At 41.9% G+C, this 22,179-nt stretch overlaps 1 protein-coding gene and 1 long non-coding RNA gene across 7 annotated transcripts in view; one reads left to right on the forward strand and one right to left on the reverse strand.

Moving 5' to 3' along the window:
* The window catches only part of LOC146674248 (uncharacterized), a 75,725-nt gene that overhangs the window by 871 nt on the left and 52,675 nt on the right, over positions 1–22,179 (reverse strand). For 5 of the 6 annotated variants that reach the window (XR_014909233.1, XR_014909226.1, XR_014909229.1 and 2 more), the window contains 2 exons: positions 1,669–1,752; positions 1,442–1,555 (listed from right to left, as the gene is read on the reverse strand). This is a non-coding gene — a long non-coding RNA (uncharacterized LOC146674248). The remainder of the gene's footprint in view (positions 1–1,441; positions 1,556–1,668; positions 1,753–22,179) is intronic. The other variant, XR_014909232.1, reaches the window with a different exon arrangement.
* LOC146674249 (uncharacterized) lies at positions 20,096–21,459 on the forward strand. Its single transcript, XM_085402381.1, has 2 exons — positions 20,096–20,825; positions 21,164–21,459. The coding sequence occupies exons 1-2, from the start codon at positions 20,124–20,126 to the stop codon at positions 21,449–21,451; spliced, it is 990 nt and encodes a 329-aa protein (XP_085258507.1). The 5' UTR covers positions 20,096–20,123; the 3' UTR covers positions 21,452–21,459.

Below are 22,179 nucleotides of genomic sequence, written 5' to 3' on the forward strand. Positions count from 1 at the left end.
TTAGTATGTTTTTTGCAACTGGTGTTTGTTCTGGGAAAGATACTGCAGACTGAGCAATAATGCATTTCTTGCATTTCTCATGGGTTCTGATGGGGTCTTTCTTAAAATTACTGGTCCCAGTAACAAAGGCACTTGTCGACTCAGAAATCGAGCATTGACATATTTTTCCTTCCTATGATAGCCTGACGGGCAGGGCCGAGACGGATTTTGGTAGCCTGACTAAAAAAAAAGAAAGAAAAAAATCACTAGCCCCGGGAGGTTGGGCTAGCGATTTTGCGAGCTGTGGATGGCTTTTATACCCCACTGTATGCAGACTGCCAGGAACAATGAAGAGTAGAGGAATTGAACAGGCGCTTTGATGCCTTTGATGCTCCACTTTCTGATGCCTGTGAAATACTTGTTCTGGCCTTGTAGCTGATGTTAAAGCAGGCTCCTGCAAGAGCTTCCTGCTATTGCAGGACACTTGGAATCTGTCATGATGCACTGACACGCTGTGTGAGAGGCGGCATAAATGCAGCACTGATGTTTATCTTCCCCGCTTCATTAAGTTATATTCTTTTACACACAGTTTACTCATAATGGCAGGTATCACAGCGTAGATAAGCCGGGTGTATTATCAGTCTGTATACCGTGTTTGTTTTACAAGTGTACCACAGGAAAGGAGGATGTGAACATTTTGATTAAGATGCCTCCTCTAATGGGCTCAACAGAGCTTCTTGAAATATTCATCATTCGCTGCAATTGTTGTAACATTGGCAGCTTCATCTGAGGCGTTGCATTCACAAACAGCTTCTTCCCCTGTGCTCTCTGAACTTATTCCAGTGGTGGCATCTGTTATAATACTACACTTGAATTCAGTGAGCTAAGCCATTTTTCACAAGGTTTGTAACTGCATGACTGGATGCCTGATTTTATAGACCTGTGGAAATGCATTCAAAGATTATGAGGGTCCTGATCTCTGCTTCATCGACTTCAGTCTGAGACTCCAAGAGGAGAGACTCGTTTAACCCACATCCTGGGATGATTTAACGTAACCAGCCTATTTCATTCCACACTTCAATACTAATATGGAGCTGACTGATTTATGTACAACAGTGAAGATTAAGATTCATATTGTATTTTTTCCTGCATTTACTCAACGTTTATTAATCAAAATTTAATTGGGACAGAGTGAATACACAGCACACTGAGTTCATCTACAGCAAAAGTGCTGCACAAATAACTCATCTGTCTCTAAATATTGATCAATGTTACTGTGATTTAACAGCTGTTTGGGCTGGACCAACTTTTCTATTAAAGAGGGGAAAGTTCTTCAATTGGTTTCATCCACCTGATATATTAGAGGACAAACACCAAAACACGATACCAAATGTAACAGCCTGCTAACTTTTAACAATCTAACAAATCTAACAAAATATAAACATTAACAGTGACGACTGACCTCAGAAAGTCAAATTAGGGACCTCAATCATCTCTATGGTTGCCATGGTGACCAAATTATGAAGTCAGAAACCACTGAAGCAGAAGGAGGAGGTCAGGATTCAGAGTGAAGCTCCTGCAGCAAAAAAACAAAACAAAAAAAACCCATGTGATTGTGAAGTTTGATGGTTTTCAGAGTCAAACACAAATAGGACCTGATGCTGTGAAAACTACACCAATGAAACACACGTCAGCAGCCTGATCATCCACTCAATCCTCAGCCTCCATCACGTATACAGCTGGAGATGTAGATGAGCACCATCATCATGTCACCTGCAGAAAGGGAGAGAGGGAGCACAGACATGTGAACCAGCTTAAGCTGAGCTCAGTTTAAAACAAAACATAAACACAGAAAACGAGCAGCGAGGACAGCAGATCAGCTTTGACCTGCATAATGATTGAAGTGTAAGTGCATACAAACTAAAGATATCAGTGTTAGAATGCTTTCTTTCACCTGCCGTAAGGGGGGGAAAAAAATCAATACAGCACAGTATCACAACACAGATGGAGTAGTGATGTTTCATCGATACAGGGACACTTGACACGCGCGCACACACACACAAAATGTTCTTTTTAAAAAGAAAAAAAAATCTGTGGCTGTCTGGTGATGCCACTGAATCTTTTTCACATACTTCGACGACCACTTTTGGTCACAGATCACATAACAGGATGTAATATTTCTACAGTCACTCTCACAGAGACTTTCACGGTTTGATAATAATTGTGTCTCATTTATAAATGCAGACAGATCACCAACATGTTGCCATCAGTCTGAAAGTGTCTTTGTCAGTGAGCACAGCTCCAGGGGACTCAACTCAACGGGCTATCAGCTGGTTGTACTTTGGTTATATTTCTCTAAAACAGGAAGTTTGCTGAGCAAAAATGTGAATATCTATGTAGACAACAAGAGAAATGTGATTTTCAATCATTTATCACAGTTCAATTGCAGACTGATAACAGACGGCTCTGTGGTTTCTCACTTGTGTTATTGTCACTGAAGTCTGTCATAAGAAGGAGTCACTCTACAATGAATAACCTTATTGTACTGGAAAAACAAACAAAGCCACTCTCACCCTCCTCAACACATCACTGTACATATACATACATGTACATGTTATAATTTGTTTTTGTACAAGAATAACAACATAAATTGCTTTTACAGTTGAGTTTTTTCTTTAGTGAGGTCAGCAGAGGTGATGTCCAGCATGTGGGATAATGTTGGGAAAACAAGGATGGAGGCAGAGAAAGAAATCAGGAAAACACCATCTGTGTTTAAGGCAAATGTCTGTGCACATTTAGGATTTTTTTTTTTAACAAGGGACGTGAAACTCAAATGTAATACAAACAGTTCAGCCTGTCAGCAACAAAAATGACTGAAGTGACAGAAAGACTGAGGACTTTGTTGTATTATTATTAAAACACTTTGCAGTTGAAAAAAGGTGATAAATCACAATGTTCTGTATCACAAAACATTACAAAAATCACAATATCATATGGTGGGGTGTCCGGTGATTCTCACCTCTTGTAACTTCATAAATGTGGGGGAGATTTACATGCACATCTCATAAGAAACACATGTAAACTGTGCTCAAAACACCTTCTCCAAGTTTCACCATCTTGGTTCTGATTACCTTTCTTTAAACAACCTGCTATACACGTTTATTTTAACTAATAATGGAGCTTTGAATAAATATGAAATCCTATCAGCTCCTCTGTAAGTTAAACATTGGTTGAGAGCTCCACACATGCACACACACGTTCCAGGGACTGTCTGGAAGCTTTAAAGATCAACTGTGCTGAAAATGATAACGATACAAACAATTTCAGCCTGATAACAACTTATCAGGCTGAAACACACCTTCAATCTGACATACAGATATGGATTACAAATGTAAAGCTCAATGTTGAGGAAATAATCGGCTTAAGCACAGTGTGATAACCATGAGCAGATTTCAACCTTGCTTTAGAACTGGTAGACCACAGATTTCCTGTACTATACAAAGTACCTTGCGGTATGCTATTTTGCACACAATGTTATAATGTACCAAAATTAGGCCAACTTGTGACCTAACTAGAGATGGCACGATGCCACTTTTTAATGTCCGATACCGATACCATAAATTTGGATATCTGCCAATACCGATATGAATCTGATATAGTGTTTTTTAATCAATAAAACTGTTTTTTTTTTTAATATCTTGCTGCATTTCGTATAAGTTCATACTCAAGTTAAAATAAACAACAACACTAAAGCTATTCTGTTATACCTGTATGCAAAAAATGCACTGCACCCAAAATATTTCATAGTTCAGCAATACTGATCAATCTAATAAACTTAAACCTACTCCATCCTGCCTATTCTGGTATTTTAAAGAGTACTTAGCAGAAATATTAAGCAACCTAACTAATAGGGTTGCAAACTCCCAGCAAAAATAAAAAATAAAAAAATAAAAAAAAAATAGGGAACCACACCCCACCCTCCACCTCATGATGCTTAATCAACGTAATCAACTTTAATTTGATGCAGTGTGGAAAAAAAATGCACAGAAATAAATTATTTTTCAAGAATAATTAAATAGATTCAACATCTTTCTTCAACAAAATTGCAGACTGCACAGATGGTATCTTCCCAAAGGAAAAAGTACTATAGCTTACTAGGGTATATTAGACTTAACAGTTACTATATACAGTAATAGACTTCTATACATCTTACATCAGATTAAAACTTTGGGTGTAAGATTCAGATAATTATTTATTAAAAGCTAGACATTTTAAATGAGAATAAGAAAGAAAAGTATGTCTTTGTGCCCCCTTTTCCCTGTTAATGCCCTATCGGCCCCCCTGGCTAAACTTTGCTAGATCCGCCCCTGCAGTTACCAGCGTCAGCTACGTAGAAAAAGATCCTGGTGTAGAAAGTAATATTAAATAAATTCTAACAACAGCTTATCAAGGTTAAACGTGCTGCTGTTGTTCAGCCGCTGGTTTCCTCTTTCTTGCACGAAGTGGGCCAAAACAAACAAGAGAGACGGCCTCGCGACAGAAAAGCCGATCAGCTGATCATTGATCAGTTTCATGATTGAAGTAGCAGCAAGAAGAGGCAGTCGCTCCATATATCGGTTGTTAAGCTTAACGCGGGAATGCTTTACAAACATTCAGAGATGGACTTACACACTTGCTTTACTTCTCTCTGGGATAACTTCCTCAGAGATGAAATGCTGGTTTGGTAGCGAAGCTACAAATACGCACAGCCGCTCTATCACGTGACCACACTATGCCAATGTGCTACAGTTATCTGCGCTCTTACACTGTTAAGGTTTTCCCATGACTGGTCACTGTATGAAGGTTAAACATAGCCAGTTGTAAGAAATATTATTCATATTTGTTGTCAGTTTGTTTATATTTTGGGGTTTATTTACAAGTTTATTTGTAGGTTAATATTTTGTTTCAATGTTTTGTTTGTTTGATGTTACCTTGTTAGTCAGTAAGAGCTGTAGGGCCGTTTTGTTTGTATAAATAAAGAGACTGGTACAGGACCAGCATGCACTGGGGTGGGCCTATGGTTTTTTTTTTTTTTTTACCAGAGCAGGAAGTAACAAAAATGGATCTTGTTATTGCTTGCCAAACTGGATAAATAAACCATAAAAACGCAACTTCCTCGTTTGGACAGTGGACTTCTTTTGCCTGCGAACGAAATATTATCTCGGTGCAGCAGTGGCTTGTGGACTTTTAATTGTGGGATGTTTGGTTTGTCAAACAAAAGGAAATGCCACTACAAGATCTTTATAAACACGCCACACCCTGAAGGAAAAAGACACGGGGAAGGTGGCGTTTAGTTCCGTGTCGAAAATAAGTTAGACGGACTTTTTGTGATGTCGGGGTCAGACAAAAAGATGTAACTGAAACACATTTCCACTCTCAGAAAGGGTGTGACAGAAAAAACCCAGCAGGCTGGGTTTAGAAATCTCGACCAGGCCCGTGTATGCTAGGCTTGTTAGCCTGCTTTGTTAGCCCCGCTAATAAAGCTAAAGTTAACACACACACACACACACACACTTTGTGTGTGTCTCGGTAGCTGAAAACGACCAAAACCTATAATAACCATGTGGTTATCACGTGGAGTCAAAAACGCTACACTTCTTGGCTATGCCTCACAAACCCTGAAGGTTTTAGTCAGTGCGACCAAATGTAATGACCAAAGGAAACCAATAGCTGATATGTTAGAAAACTCACCTAGAATCAGAGGTCCTCTCAAGTCCCAAACTGTGGGGGGAAACGGCACAGTAACTGTTCCATGTCTTTAACTAGTTTCCCGCAAAAACTGTGAGATTATAATGCGTTTAATTGAGTGTTATTCAGCTTCTCCCGCTGCCCGACACCGGCGTCTACTTCCCCGGTACTTTAATCTTAAAGTACTCCCTCCTCCTCTTCAGCACATCTGCCACCACAGCTGCGTCTCCTGCACAATGCCAGCTTTTATGAACGCGCTTTAGTGTTTAGTGTGCACTTTAATGATGTCGACGTTTTTATAGAAACAAATGATAACAATGACTATTCACATGTGATTTTATATTAAAACTCCCATTTGATCTGTTTTATTTAATCTATGCTATCCTGTATTTTTAGATATTTGTATATATATTTTCTCAATAAACTGTCCAGTTCCTGTCTGAGTGAGGACATTCGAAAAGGCCTCCTGTTAGATTATCAGGAAAGTTTGGACATTTGCTGATTGCACTGTTTTGTTTTGTTTTTTGTTTTTGTTTTTTAACGAATCCTTTATGTATCCTAGTAATTGAGATTCAAATTTCATTTTCAACAGAGACCTGTCCTATTATGGATTTCAATTTATGTTAAAGGTTCATCTTTCCAAACAAAAGCTTTTAAAAAAGAAAGACAACAGATCTAACTTACACATCATTTACACTCCAAAAGGGAGCTGAAACACTTCTTTATATTTTACTACAAAATCTTCAGTCTCAGGATGTTGGCCAAAACACTGGCAAACGTTTGCCCATAAATGTGTTACTCTCATTTCCCTGCTTTCAGCTTTTCAGATTTAACACTGCAGTCAGCAGCTTGATCTTCAATATGAGTCATGCAACTTAGCAGGTCTCACAAACAAAGCCAACAAGCCTGAGCTCTCCACTCATGAACTTGTGAGATACAACGAAAATGACATTTGTTCACCACACTTCAGTAAAGCCACAGCCATGTAAGAATAAATGGTCAGAGTTTAGTTTTATTGATATAAAAGCATCCAGTGTCTGGGACTGCCACAGAAGTTCTCTCTCTGAGCTATTAGACCTCCACTGTTAGACATAAACAGTGGAGGTCCATTAAAGATAAGTGATGTCACATATCCATACATAAATTAAACTGAGGAACGTGTAATGTCAATCAGGCTGTTTTCCAGCATTATTTTAATAAGAAACCTGACACGCCAACAGAGATTTCCCCTCAGCCTGAAAGATGAGTGCTGCAGTAACAAAGATACAGACAGGCTTTCAGCCACACACACACACACACACACACACACACACACACACACACACACACACACACACACACACACACACACACACACACACACAGTTAAAGAGGATTAACATTAAGCCTTGAAGTCCTCAGTTAAACAAGCTGAAAAGAAAAATCAGCACCATCAGGGAGAAGCAGGACAACAAGCTCAAACACTGACAGTGTATTTATTTTGTATGAACCTGATAAGATCATTAAACAAATAACAATAGAGATGAGTTCAGTTCTAACTTCCTGAAAACTGCTCAAGGGTCTGAAGTGTCTCTGAAGTGTTGCTGATCTGTGCATGTAAAGCTAAAAGTAGAATTCAGATTTTCATTAACCATTTAAACATACAAGGAGGTAGTGTTTCTTTTCTGTTTATGGGTTTGTGGCCTCTGTCAGTAACTGTTCTCAGTCTTTACACATCAATTTGTCAGCTATTGCCATGCAAAACAAGGTGTGTGCACACACAAGGCATCAGATGAAAGTACAACAATGAGTCAATGACTTTGTTGTTGACTTTCTCGCAGTGCTTACATACTGATTGTCTGCAGCACTGCTTACTCTCCTTACTCACTTATCAGCACCACTGCTGTTCGTTTGTTGTATTTGTTATAATCTCTATTGATCTCTATCAACAGTTCTTCTAATATTGTTTTGGACTGAAGTAGGTGTGAAAGGAGACGTGAAATCACTTTCAGTGTGAGAGCAAACAGAGACTGAAGCATGTCTGTTATATCTGAGCTTTTATGAGCCCGCTAATGCAAAGAAAGCTAAGCTATGCTGGACTTGGTTTGTAGTTCAGCCCTCAGGCTAGTGGAACCAACTCTACATGTGGAGTCGAGACACTCTGTGAACATCAGGAAATAAGAAACTATAAGCTGTCATGGGTTTCCTTCCTTTTTCAGCACAGGTAGGCGGGGCGGTGTGTCATGGGATGCTGGCACACCGGCGGTACATCAGATGTCATTTTGATGGAGCGTTTTTTAGGAGAAGCGCGACAGACGTCTGGTGTCTGAATACTATCCTGAGTGGTAATGTGTTTGTTAATCTCCTTGGTGTGCACTACGGCCAACCCATGTCTTGGATACTTGTTTTCCTGTATCCTTAGCCAGATCCATCACCCGGTTGCCTGTCATCTGCTGGTGAAGCCGTAATTCCAGGATCACTACAGAGATCAAGCTCATCTTTAACTCCACATCCCAGAGATTCTCGCCCCTGCCGGTACTGCCGGTGTGACAAGAGAGCTCTCCAACTCTCCCCATGTTTATTACCGCTTCTTACTGATAGTTTGGTATCTTCCCCTAAAACTTTGTTTTCTTTTTTCTCGTAGATCCACCGTGCGTGTGCTGATTTCACGTTCACTCCGAATGTGTGTCAGCTCCCTTCCCTGGTTTCCCTCAGTTTATTTATCACGGTACACAATCTCTCACCCTGAGTAAATAATCCAGACATTGTAAATAAAGAGCACTTTCTGCATTCCCTGTGTTTCTGTGTGTTCTGCCATAGAGTCCACTCATTCAGCCTAACAATGTTGGCATTTTTTGATAATATGAAAATAAGCAAAAACCCCAAGAAAACCTTCTCTGAGCCCACACCCACCACAGACATCATGCACATGACGGTGTGAACATTTGAGCAGCACAAGCCAACTCAAAATGACCATAAAAAAGCTGTCCTGTAATTACTGGGGTTGAGACCAAGCTTTATTTAATACGACTGTGACTGCAACTCACTTATTCACAGAAAGGCAACAAATAGTTTGGGCATTATTGATGTGTCTTGATGCATGCTCAATCATCAATTTACTGCTTATTATCATAGCCAAGTGGCTAAAAAACATAAACAGAACCCCCAAAAGTTGATTCTGTTCATCTGGACGTAGCGTTTTCAGTGGGAGAAATGTTTCGTCACTCATCCAAGTGACTTCTTCAGTCTCAGCTGACTGCAGGTTTCCCCAAATCTTATAAACAGTACATTTGCATAATGACTGAAACCAGCCCACTGAATGAACAATGGGCTGGGAGGTCACCTTCATCATTAGTATGCAAATTCTCATGACCATTGATCAACAACCACTGATCAACCACCGTTAATACTGGAGCATAACCTGGGTGTCATTAGGAGACACAGCGGCCAGGGAAGCAGAAGAACAGCACAAGAAGGCCCTGAGTAAATGTGGTTATCCCAGCTGGACTTTTGTCAAAATTGGGAAGGCACCTAAAGAAAGCTCCAGCCGATTCAGGAGAGAAGGACAACCGCTGCCCAGGCGAAAACCTGTAGTGATCCCATATGTGTCAGGAGTATCGGAGCAGTTGAGATGCATTTTTTCTAAACACCAGGTCTCTGTGGCTTTTAAACCCCAAAACACGCTGCGCCAAAAATTGGTCCACCCCGGAGATCGGGTCCCTTGACACAGAGTAACATAGTGTACGCTGTTAAGTGCCAGGAGGATTGCCAGGATTTATACATTGGGGAAACCAAACAACCTCTGGCGAAGCGGATGGCACAACACAGAAGAGCCACCTCGTCAGGCCAGGACTCTGCAGTCTATTCACACCTACAGGCCAGTGGACACTCTTTCAATGATGAGGATGTACACATCCTGGACAGGGAGGAACGCTGGTTTGAGCACGGAGTCAAAGAGGCCATTTACGTGAAATGGGAAAGACCATCTCTGAATCGAGGAGGGGGTCTAAGGGTACATCTGTCACCATCATACAATCCTGTTATTGCAGCCACTGAAAACGCTACATGCAGATTAACAGAATCAACTTTTGGGATTACTGATGTGGAACTGAGATGTGATGCACTGACCAGAGCAGCAGTAAAGACGGTGGCTTAGTTTAGCAGAATTACAAATGAAGGGCTATGAAGGGTTTGCACTGTGCAAAGCAGATGATAAGCCACATTTAACCCCACATCCACAGCCAGCTCAGGATCACCAAGTCATGCAACATGAATGTGTTTAAGAGGAAATCCATAGTGACGCAGGGAGAAAATGCAAAGTCAAAACAGGAAAGCTTATGAAAGCACTTCAACGCCAGCCACCAAGCTGAGTGTTTCACAGACATCTATAGACATTTTCAACATAATCAACTAATTATTCTCCTTCAATCACTCACTTCTGCTCCTACCACAGCAATCCTCCCACAACTCCCATCAGCTTCCTCTTTCTGTCACGGTCCTGGGTCTCCTGACACTGACTCTGATACTCTGATTACACCAGCCCTGTGTTTTTCCCTGCCCGCTGTCGTTCCTCAGTCATCATGTTTTGTCAGTGTCAGAGTCCTGGGTCCCCTGACCCAGCGTTTTTAGTTCTTTGTGATTTTTGTATTATTGTACTTGTGTGTGATTTATTCTATGGCTTCTAGTTTTGATCCCTTGCCCTTCATGTCTCTCTGTGTCCCCTCTGTTCTGTGTAATTGTGTGTCTTTGCATGTTTGAGTTTCTTGTTTTCTGTCACCCTGCATTGTGCATTATGTTCTCATGGTTGGTCTTTTGTTACTCCCTCTAGTCTAGTCTCTTGTGTTCCAAGCTGAGTATTTCCCTCTGTGTATTTTGGTTCTTAGACCTCTGCCTTATGGTTTATGTCTGTGTGTTTCTTAGTTGCTGTCTCCACTGTGTCAAGTTCGCGTCTCTGTGTGAAACTTCCTGTTTTACTTTGATGGTCCGTCTCTTATGTGAATGTGTCCTGCTTTGCTTGTCTCGTCAGTCCTGATGTCTCCCAGCTGTGCCCTCCTTCTGTGTCTCATTCCCCTCGTTACTCCCCAGTGTATTTAAACCCTGTGTTTCTCTGAGTCAGTGTCACGTCGTCCCTCATGCTGTGTGTGATTCTCCCCGTGTCTTCTGGTATGTGCTATAATTAGCTTTTCCCAGTTTAGTTTAGTTTAGTTTTGTATTGCTTGTGTTCTATTTTCCAGCAATAAAGCTGTGCTTTTGAGTTCAAGTTCTGTCCCCGTGAGTTTGCATTTGGGTCCAATCCCTGCCTGCCACACAGCCGAAACATGACACTTTCAGCTCAATATCAAATTAATATAATCCTCTACAGTCCAAACTAACCAGTCCATCAGATATATTTACTCTTATACCTGACAGCTGTCATTCCCAGTGCAAATCTAAGCACCTTTATCACAGCCACCTCCACCTCAGCCTCCCAGCAGCAGATACAGCTCATCTCACAGTTACTGTGTGACACCTGTTATCTCTATCTGAGCTTTAAGGTTTTGTCGCAGCAGCTGATGAAAGGATGATCTCTACACCAACATTAGACAGATGGAGCTGCAGCCTCACACAATCAGCCAGCACTTCAACAATAGTTGGTCAGAGAGGCTTGATTAGGTGCTGACAGACCAATAAATAAAATATTCTGCAGTTTGTGTCTGCTTTGCTCCCTCAGGTCCTGTAAATGAATCTGACTGGATAAATCTGAGGGTTTGTGTCTGCGGCTGAAGCTCAGAGGACTCGTTCAGAGCAGCAGAGACAGTAAATCTTAGAGCTGCTTATCTACAGGATGTGCTTCTATTGACTCAGCTTATCAGCAGATATGCTCAGACAGTCCACTACATTAAATTCAACACATTACACAGTCATTACCCTGCATTTAGTAAGATATAAACACAGAAATGGAAACTGACCTTCCTCTCTTGCGTGTCAGTAGTAAGTAGTGCTAAAATGAATATCATTGTTACACAGAGCGTCCACATGTCCACACACAGGCCTGTGATAGTCAAAGTGTCAGTGTGCTGGCAGGTACAGGAGAATCTGTAGGTGGCTCAAATCCCCTGAGGTAAAAGTTGTAGAACAGCTGATCAGCCCTGAAACAGCTGAATCACCAGAGCGAACACAATCTATTCCACCTTAAACGCATGAACGCTCTCAGTCACTGTCTATTCTTACCTGCACGCATGACTGAACAGTGATCTTACTCGAACACACCAGTGTTGAATACACAACTATAGACACACTCTCTCCGAAATGATTCCTCTGCCTCCTCAGATCTGATCCCAACTCTGTTAACAAAAGCACCACCGGCTCCACTGACATCCTGAAACATGTACGAAAGCTTCAACTCTCGGATCAAACCATGAAATTCCATGAACCCAGAATCTCAGTTTCCTCCTTAGAAACATCAGCTCATCAGCACTGGATGTCGACTACATTTTTTCACAGTGGGTTTTTTATGAGCACATATTGAGGACATCCATCCATCCATTCACTTCCGCTTATCCTTTTCAGGGTCGCGGGGGGCGCTGGAGCCCATCCCAGCTGTCATAGGGCGAGAGGCGGGGTACACCCTGGACAGGTCGCCAGTCTGTCGCAGGGCCAACACACAGAGACAGACAACCATTCACACGCACATTCACACCTAGTGACAATTTGGATTATTCAATTAACCTATCCCCACAAGCTGCATGTCTTTGGACGGTGGGAGGAAGCCGAAGTACCCGGAGAGAACCCACGCAAACACGGGGGGAACATGCAAACTCCACACAGAAAGACCCCGGCCTGATGGTGGAATTGAACTCAGTCTTTATAGTCGTGGCTGGAGGTCGGGGCTGTGTGAAGGCTGATCTAACATCATCAGTTATTTTGTATTTTACCAGGTCATGAACACAACACTCTACTTTGTTTTTTAAATGGAGTAAATAAAGTTTGTTACACACAGTGGCTAACAGTGATGACTGACCTCAGAAAGTGAGAGGAAGGACTCCAATCATCCAGCTGGTCGCCATGGTGACCAAAATTGTGGAGGCACAGAAGCACAAGGAGGAGGTCAGGACTCAGAGTGAAGCTCCTGCAGCAAACAGACATGTGAATGTAAAGTGTCTGATGGTTTTCAGAGTGAAACACAAACAGGACCTGATGCTGTGAAAACTACACCAATGAAACACGTCTGTTGACCGTTGTTGTCATCATCATCATCTTCATCCATCTGGAGTTTGAGCTGGATTCAGTGCAGTGAATTTGGACCATGTGATCAGCTGACCTGAGGTTTCTTTGTTTTTGTTGATTTAACAAACTGCATTAAAATTTACCACACGCTACTTTGTCCATTAATGTAGAAAAATATAGCCTTTTAAATTCAGATGAACATATCATACAATACAACAACATGAACCTCAATACCACCAGGACAAAAGAGCTGAAAGTCTACTTCAAAAGGAGGAAGTCTGTTCTACAAGTGCTACAACCCATCAGCATCAACAGGGAGTTAGTTGAAAGGGTGTCAAGATTCAAGTTCCTGGATGTGCACATAGACACAGACCTCCAATGGAGCTCAAACACCTCAGTGTAGAAGAAGGCCTAATGGCGTCTCCATTTTCTGAGAATCCTCAGAAAAATGGACCTGAAGAAGGAGCTGCTGATCGCCTTCTACGGTTGCTCCATTGAAGGTGTGCTGACATACTGCACCACAGCACGGTCAAAAAAAGCACTTCAGAGGGTCATTAAAATGGCCCAAAAAATCGTTGGACATCCTCTTTCCTCCCTGAACGATCTGCACAGCATTCGCTGTCTCATGAGGGCACGCAGCATCCTACGGGATTGCACACACCCAGGACACCGGGTGTTTAAGCTGCTGCTGTCTGCCAGGAGAGTCAGGCTGCTGAGGTCACAGACAAACAGACTCAAGGAAAACTTTTACAATAGTCCTAATCAATGCTAACAGCTGACCTGATTGGCTACCTCCCTGGACTTTAACAATAACAACAATAATAATAATAACAACAACAACGTGCAATGAACATTCACTTTTATTTATTTATTAAGTCATTTATTTTTATTTTATTTTGCTCATACTTTTCTTGCACCTAAACCTTAAGTTACTGTGTTGTATTGTCTGTAGTGCCAATGTGGGACAGTTTCCAATTTCATTGTACTGTTGTAGGCACTATAGTTTCTAGGTATGACGGTGCAGTGTCTTGCACCGTCATACCTGTGTTGATGGACGTTAATGTTGCAGATCGGCGAATAAATAAAGTTGGCAACTAGAGGTGGGAATCCTCAGACAGCCCACGATAGGATCTTATCACAATATTTCACTCATGATGGTGTAATTTTGCGATTTATAAACATTTTGCGACATTCTGAGTATTGCAATAAGAGACTGTGATTTATCACGTTTTTACTGCAAATGATGTCCTCAAAGCTAAACTTTGTGAATATCGTTGTCATCAAACATTCCAACACTGTCAACAAAATCTGACATAAATGTCGCCATGAGACAGTCAATCATCAAAAATCCGAGATACTATGCTCTATCAATTTATTTCCCCCAAAACTATTAGCAGCAGTAACTCTAATGTCAAGCAAAGACGTATCTGGGCGTGCCACTTCTGTGAGATTTGAAGTTCGTGTGTGTGTGTGTCTGTGTGACATGTGAACCATCTTAGAGCCGAGCTCAGCTTTAGCTGAAAACATGACACATCTCAGCTGGTGTGCAGTGTTTCCTCAAAAATACTGAGTAAAGTGGAGAAAGGGGAAAAGAAAAGAAGAATTTCTGTTGTGATATTTTTAAGCCATGAATTTGTCGATCCTTCTTCTCCATTTTTTAAATATAAGAACTGGTTGTTTTGTATCCTGAGTTTAATGGGAAGTTGTGTAAATCATGTTTGGTTTTTTAAACTAATTTTCCACGCCTAATAACAATAACAACATTATAAATGATTACAGTGAATAAGGCTAATAGGACCAGAGCAGAAAGATTCACTGCTGCAGAAGCCTCGAGAAAAATGCGTCAAGCCAAAAGGAGACGAGTCAGCATCACACACAAAGATCTCAGCAAGATCAGACACGAATCTGGCCACAAGTTCCTGAAGGAGGACGAGGGCCTGACTGCTGAGAGTAATTCATAAAGAGAGGGGTGTTCACCCGCTACCCACTGGACACAGAAGTCTGTTGAATGCTGATTGGTTGGGAGTTCACGCAGAGTTCACCAGGAACAGAACTACAAACTGCATATGTGACCCACAGCTGTGAGTGTTAACATGCCTGCTGCATCCTGACCCACAACAAATGTAACAGAAACTACTTTCCACAACACAACCCACCACAAGCCACACTTTATTATAAACCTCCCTGAACAACAGACAGCACTTCTTCACACAGTGTTGCCTTCATAGTTTTTTTTTTTCCATATTTTTATTGAGAGACAAGTGTACATTAGTTTACAATGACAATACAATCTGTGCCCCTCACATATTTATTAGTTTTTCTTACATGAACAGATACAATAATACACACACCCACAGACACACCCACAGACACACCCACATAAAATTGAAAAAACAAACAAACAAAACAAAACCTAAGAAGAAACCCAAAACAAACACAAACAACAAACCCCAAAACACACACACACAAAAAAAAAAAAAAAAAATGACATCACATCTCTAAACCAAAAAGAAACTGAAGGTGGCTTTGAAGATTTCCAAAGGAGTAAGATGCAACGTCTAGCCAAAAGTGATGTAAAGGCTAATATTTTGAAGTGTGTAGGGTCGGCTAGTACGGTGTTGACTGGAAGCCCAAAAACAGCTAGAAAAGTGTCCATGCAGATTTGGGTCCCAAGAGCCTTCTCCTAATTTTAACAACTGAATGGACATTTAAATCCATAAGTTGTTTATATATTAAAGATATAATTGACTTCTTATTGGGTTTAAGGGATAAGAATTCCTCCCACGGTTGGACATTTGGAAGAAGACGGTAGGAGGGGAAGAGAGCAGAAGTGCAATGTCGTGCCTGAAAATAACGGAATAGATTGGTAGCCGGAAGATTTGTTTCTGAACACAGGTCTAAAAAAGTTAAGAAAGTGCCATCTTTATAGAGATCCTTAAACGTATTAATACCATGACGCTTCCACTGTACATAGGCACCATCAATGAGACCAGGACTAAACAGATGGTTCTGTGTGATGGGCATGTGTACTGATGCAGAGATGTACTTAAAATGACTCCTGAATTGTGACCAGATCCTTAGACTAGACTGTACCACGGGATTTTTGGTGAAATGAGAAGGCTTAAGTGGTAGTGGAGAGAACAATAAAGCTTGTAAGGATGAGGAAGTGCACGACAGGTGCTCCAGTTTGCACCACAGCAGTTCTTAAGATTCAAGCCAATGGGTCAATTTGTGAACATGAGAGGACCAATAATAAAATAAAAAGTTAGGCAAAGCAAGACCACCATCAAATGTCAATCTCTGTAATAATGATTTCCTCACCTTGGGATGTTTCCCTCCCCACAAAAACGATGTAACTAGCTGGTCTAACTTTTTGAAAAAAGCTTTAGGTAAAAATATAGGAATACTCTGAAACAGAAATAACAATCGAGGCAAAATGTTCATCTTTACAGCATTGATCCGACCAATTAGGGACAAAGGTAGCGATTTCCATCTCTGAAAATCTGATTGAATTTGAGTCATTAAAGGGGAGAAATTGGAAGAGTATAGAGAAGACAAAGTACGAGTCATGTTAACTCCCAAATATTTAAAGCCGGCAGGGCTAAGTCTAAAAGGAATGTCGGATTGTTTAAGTGTAAAACTTAAAGAATTTATGGGGAAACATTCACTTTTAAGAAGATTTGTTTTGTAACCTGACAGAGAGCCGAACTTGTTTAATAGAGACACAATTGATGGCATGCTAGATAAGGGATCAGAAACATATAGAAGCAGGTCATCTGCATATAAAGACAATTTTAAGTCAAGGCCTGACCGGGAAATACCACGAAAATGAGGAAGGGCCTTTAAAGCTATAGATAGGGGTTCAATTGCAATAGCAAAAACTAGGGGGGACAGGGGGCAACCCTGTCTCGTGCCATGTGACAATGAGAAGTAGCCAGAGGAAACACCATTTGTGTAGACACTGGCTTCGGGTGCCTTGTACAACAGTCGAATCCATGAAATGAATCTGTCCTTGAAACCAAATCTTTGTAAGACCGCAAAGAGAAAGCTCCACTCTACACGATTGAAAGCTTTCTCAGCATCAAGTGAGATAACTACTTCTGGATTAGTGGTTGAGTGTTGGGAAAGAATGACATTCAAAAGCGTGTCACAAATGTGACTAAAACAAGTTAAAGTCTCATTTAAATCATCTAGAGATTATTTCCCTGGGTCTGTGTGGTTGCTGTCAAAGCTCCACCTGCTTTATACTGAATCTGACTGTATTGTCTGTCCTCCACCCAACCACACAGGCCATCATCCTTCCAGCTCTGCTCACCTCCCACTGTCCAGCCCCTTCAGCCCTCTCTGAAGGTGAATCCTGGCTGACCTCACGTCTCTCCACCAGCATCAGAGCATCATCATGGTTGCTGTAACAGAGAACAAACACAAACCACTTTGTCAAATACAGAGAAACACCTGCAGGCCGACCAGCACAGACAACCACACACATTTAAAGCAGGGTGCTTGGGTCTGAGTAGGACTATGGTAAGTCTCACCACAGTGAAACAGACTGACAACTTTCAAGGAACTCATTATGAAAACTCAAACCACTAACATATCACAGTCACTTTCTATGAAGAGTGAGTGCAGGATCCCTGTGGCTTCCTTGTGACAGCAACATGAGACTGTAGCAGTGAGGCTAACTCTAACATTAGGGGGAAACCAAAGCTTAGACTGTAAGTGTGCCTTTTGTTTCCTCAGCTCAGACAGCTGGCTGCTGGTGACCAGTTGGTGTGAAGGAAGGATACAGGACACATCTGAGCTGATCTTGCTTCTGTCCACATAAATGTCAGAGTTTTAATGGCATTGTGCTAAGTCTCCACATCTGTGCTATTAATGGCAGCTTGTTAAAGAGCCTGTCAGGAATACCAAAGCACTCAATTGTCAGGGAAGCTTTGCAACTGGTGACTCAGTGGGCACACAGCCAGCCTCCTTGTCATCACTAATGACCCTGCTAGGATTTCCTGCAGCCTCTCAGCCACACAGAGGGAGTGTGGCTCTCAGCCAACTCCCTCTGTGTGGATATGATATCACCAGGTACACCCGCAACATTTTTCAACATCTTGTTGTTCAACGGCATCGAGATAACCTCACAAGTGTCACAGATGACACATTTGGCGTTTTTTTGCTGATTTGTCGGTCGCAGCTCCTGAAACGCAAGACTACCACCAGTGTTGGGGAGTAACGGAATACATGTACCGCCGTTACGTATTTAGAATACAAAATATGAGTAACTGTATTCCGTTACAGTTACCGTTTAAAAAGGTGGTATTCAGAATACAGTTACTTTGTTGAAATAAATGGATTACACTGCGGTACTTTCCTGTTTCATTTTGTCGCGGGTCAGGACTGTTTGGGTTTTGTTTGACAGCTACGTTCTTTCTTCCAGGCGGCAGCGTTACGGTTGCCATGGTTACAGGGCGACGCTCTCTCTCTCTCTCTGGGACTGTGTGTTTCCTGGGTGAGAGAGCGCCTTTTCGTTGTTGTTGTTGTTGTGCTAAGCTAACAGGCAGAATGCTACAAGCATAGCTCTAAAGAATGTTGCATCATGGGCAGTGTAGTCCGTGTTGCAGGGAGAATGCACTGCCATACACGTTATGGGTCTGTGAGCGCGAGGAGGGAGAAAAAGGCGAGTGGAAAGGTACGAGTTGTCATCGAGGAAAAACGGGAGCTGGAAACATGTAAATATAATAATAACCACTGCAGCCAAGAAGAGTGCCTGACGAGCCCAGTTGTAAGTAAGCTATTAAGACTCGACTGTACACCGTGTTCGTGTTTTCCTCCGAAAACAATAAGTTCCGTTGGAGCAGCCTTTCAACGCCTCTCTCTGTCTCTCGCAAGAAAAATTGACCCACACAACAAAGTAAAGCTATTTTTCGGCTACGAGCCGACAGGGACCCCGCCGTATTAGTCAGAGGTCCCTTTACTACAGTTCGGAGTCGCGGACCTTCAGTAATAGTAATAAATCACACAGCAATAGTACATTCACGTTGTTGTAAAAAGCATGATAATATATTAAGTAATCCAAAGTATTCAGAATACGTTACTCTCATTGAGTAACGTAACGGAATACGTTACGTTACTCTCATTGAGTAACGTAACGGAATACGTTACAGAATACATTTTGGGGCATGTATTTTGTATTCTGTAACGGAATACATTTTAAAAGTAACCTTCCCAACACTGACTACCACACATCTGTTCAACCAACGCCAGTAGATCTGGAACACCGGCTTCAAAACACACACTCTCTGTGTTTAACTTCCCCCAAACCACAAACTACCACTACAAACGTTTACAACCCCCCGCAAAACAGCCGATTTGTAAACGTCGTCGAGCTCCAAAAAGGCTAGGTTTGTTAGCATGTTACCAAAACTAACGAGGAGCTAAAATGATAATAATAATAATAATAAAAACAACAAAACAGTTTACCTGAAGTTATGCAGGAGTATCCGGGATGAATAAAAGACTACTGAGTAACGTCCTCATGTCTGTAGCCGGTTTAACGCACATACTGTGCGGACATTTTAACATTTTCCGCTCTTTGCGGCTCCCCTCTTTTCACCGTCCAACATAAAAACTAGCTAACCGGAGCGCAGCACGTCACTTTCCTTTTCCCTTCCTTTTGCCTTTTTTGACCCGTTTCTACTAATAATCTTTATTACAGTGAATAAACACAATAAACTGCATGCATTTAAAGTAAAACGCAGCTGATTGTCACAGTTAAGTCAAAACATTTATTAGCACATTTAAAAACAGCAAGTATTGACTGTTGACCAAAGAGCTGTAGTCTACAACTAAAAGAATAACATAACAGTACAATAGAGAAAGTCTCTATATTGTTCACGATTAAAGTCACACAGACGTTTTAATAAGAAGACATGCTATAATATAGTAATAGACCGTAATACAGTCATTATTATTATTGTCATTGCTTCTGCGTGTGTTGTAATGTTATGATGAGTCTTCTGTTGCATAGAAATATCATTATTTCCCTCTCCCCGGCAAAACTACGGTATGAGTATGAGTAACTCGGTGACTAGTGAAAACATTCGTGATGGCAGGAATGCACACTTCAAAGTCTGCTTCGGTAGGCGGTGCTGCCATGCGGTGGGCGTTACTGAATCTGCGTACGTAACATTCTCCTTATTTAAAAGCGCACGAGCTAGGCACTTTACCTCCTCATTCACAGGATGAAGACTCTGAGCTTTTTGTGCATTCTTCTGTTTTTATGCAGCGAGGTTTTCGGAAAGTTGATCCAAGCTCCTTATGGAGATGACGTTGAGTTTCTGCTGTCAGAGGAGTGCCTGAAGGGACGGGGAACACTGAATCTACGAAGGAATGATGCCAGCACGGAGCTGATCGCCTCCCTGGAAAACGTCTGGAAACCCGGACCACAACATTCACACCGCGTGAAGCACAGAGGGCTCTCTCTCATCCTGGACAACGCAGATCTGAACGACGAAGGGCTGTACGAGTTTACATGCAACGGCAAAGACTTGGAAGCGATCAAGCTGGAAGTATTTGTCCCCTCTGAAGTTGATGTAACCGAGGGCGAGGATGCCACACTCCCGTGCCGCTCCGCCACCGCGGGCCAGTCGGTGAAATCTGCGCGCTGGAGGAAAAATGGAAACGCGGTGCTTCAGCTGGATGCTAAAACAGGGGGAATCGCATACGGGGAAGACGTTGACACAAGCCGGGTGTGGATACCATCAGAGTGGGACCGACAAGCAGACCTGTCCCTCACCATAAAGGGAGTCCAGCAACAAGATGAAGGAGTTTATTACTGTGACATAGACAAGTGGGAGAGACACCGATCTGCTGTCCGCCTGCGAGTCCACCCTCAACTCCCCACAGCAGCCGGTAGCACACCTCTGCCTACAACCACACCGACGGTAAGTACACCGACCACATTTAAATAGCTGCACACTGAACAGCAAACTTTGACGGCTCGTTATTGGCGCGTTTGGCGCATCTGAATTTGGCGCCACTCTGCCAGATTTGCAGTCAGCGCTTCGGAGCAGTGGGTCAGTGTTTGAGTGGAGGACAGTGGGGTGATGTCACAGCACGCAGGCTTTCCACCAACACCTGAATTTGATGCCTTGCATAGTAGATAACATAACTGCACAGAAACATGTATTGTGTTTTTGGTTTGTTTCAATTTACGCTGGCTAAATTTACGCACAAACCACACTCACTAACATGTCTGGTTCCTGTTTTCTTGTCCTCACAGCCATCAGAGTCCTCTGATAGGACAGGGATCACAGTGATCACATTCCTTGTAACAGCAGCTGTAACATCTGGGATCGTTGGTCCTCTGGCTTTCCTCTTGGGCCGGAAACGGAGGAGAGAAACGAGAGATGAGGAGACCGGAGCCCAACTAAACGGGTGCCATACCACCAATCACGACCAGTCATCAGGAGATCAGCACGTCTCTACAAATGGCTTTAAAAGGCCACCTGATGCTCCAGAGGAAATTACCCTACTGCCTAATGATAATAACAACAATAATAATGAATAAAAAATTAAATAAACATCTTTTTTTAAATAAAGGAACTGGTTCTTTTACTTGGAGATGCTCATCAGTGTCTCCATGTCTTCCTATCGTGTCTAAATTCACCGTCTGTGTTTACATGTATCAAGTTACACAGTATCTGCACACCAGTAACTTCAGTAACTTGGACCATAAAGAAAAACAAAACAAAACACACAAACACATACACTTTTGTGTTTTATTGATTTATTGGTGTTTTCTGCCAAGAGGAAATAATCCGTTTATAAACCTCTTATAAGCTTTATTTTTAGATTATCGGTTGTAGGATGAGGTGGTGACGGAAAACTTCAGCGACCCAGAACGATCACAAGAGGGCAAAAAGCCACAGGAAACAAAAGCTGATCGCATCTGTTCTGGAACATTTAGACTTAATGAGAAAATATTTCAAAGAATCAAATATGGACAAGCATAAGTAAAGTTTGGCATTTTCTTTCTGTAGCATGGTTTCTTGGTAAGCTTGTCCTTGCTAAAGCTGTGAATCTCATTCATTCACTTATTCATATTTAAATAAAAATTCCCAGTAGAAGGAGCACATTAGGGCAGGTGGGACTTGTGCTTTCCTCAATTTCCAGAGGAAGTAGAAGCGAGTTTGAGCCTCCTTGGGCAGCGATGTGGTGCTGTGAGACGGAGAGGTCCTCGTTCAAGCTACGAACAGGCAGTAATTTAACAGCTATAAATCAGGAGGAGAAACGATC

The sequence above is a fragment of the Rhamphochromis longiceps genome, linkage group LG3, assembly GCF_057381845.1.
Source record: "Rhamphochromis longiceps isolate RC_006_pf linkage group LG3, R_longiceps_female_GT1.1, whole genome shotgun sequence".
NCBI lineage: Eukaryota > Metazoa > Chordata > Actinopteri > Cichliformes > Cichlidae > Rhamphochromis > Rhamphochromis longiceps.

Coding starts and splice junctions, on each gene's coding strand:
- LOC146674249 (XM_085402381.1), top strand. CDS start 20,124: ATGAAGACTCTGAGCTTTTTGTGCATTCTTCTGTTTTTATGCAGCGAG. Junction 20,826..21,163: donor TGCCTACAACCACACCGACG/GTAAGTACACCG, acceptor TTGTCCTCACAG/CCATCAGAGTCCTCTGATAG.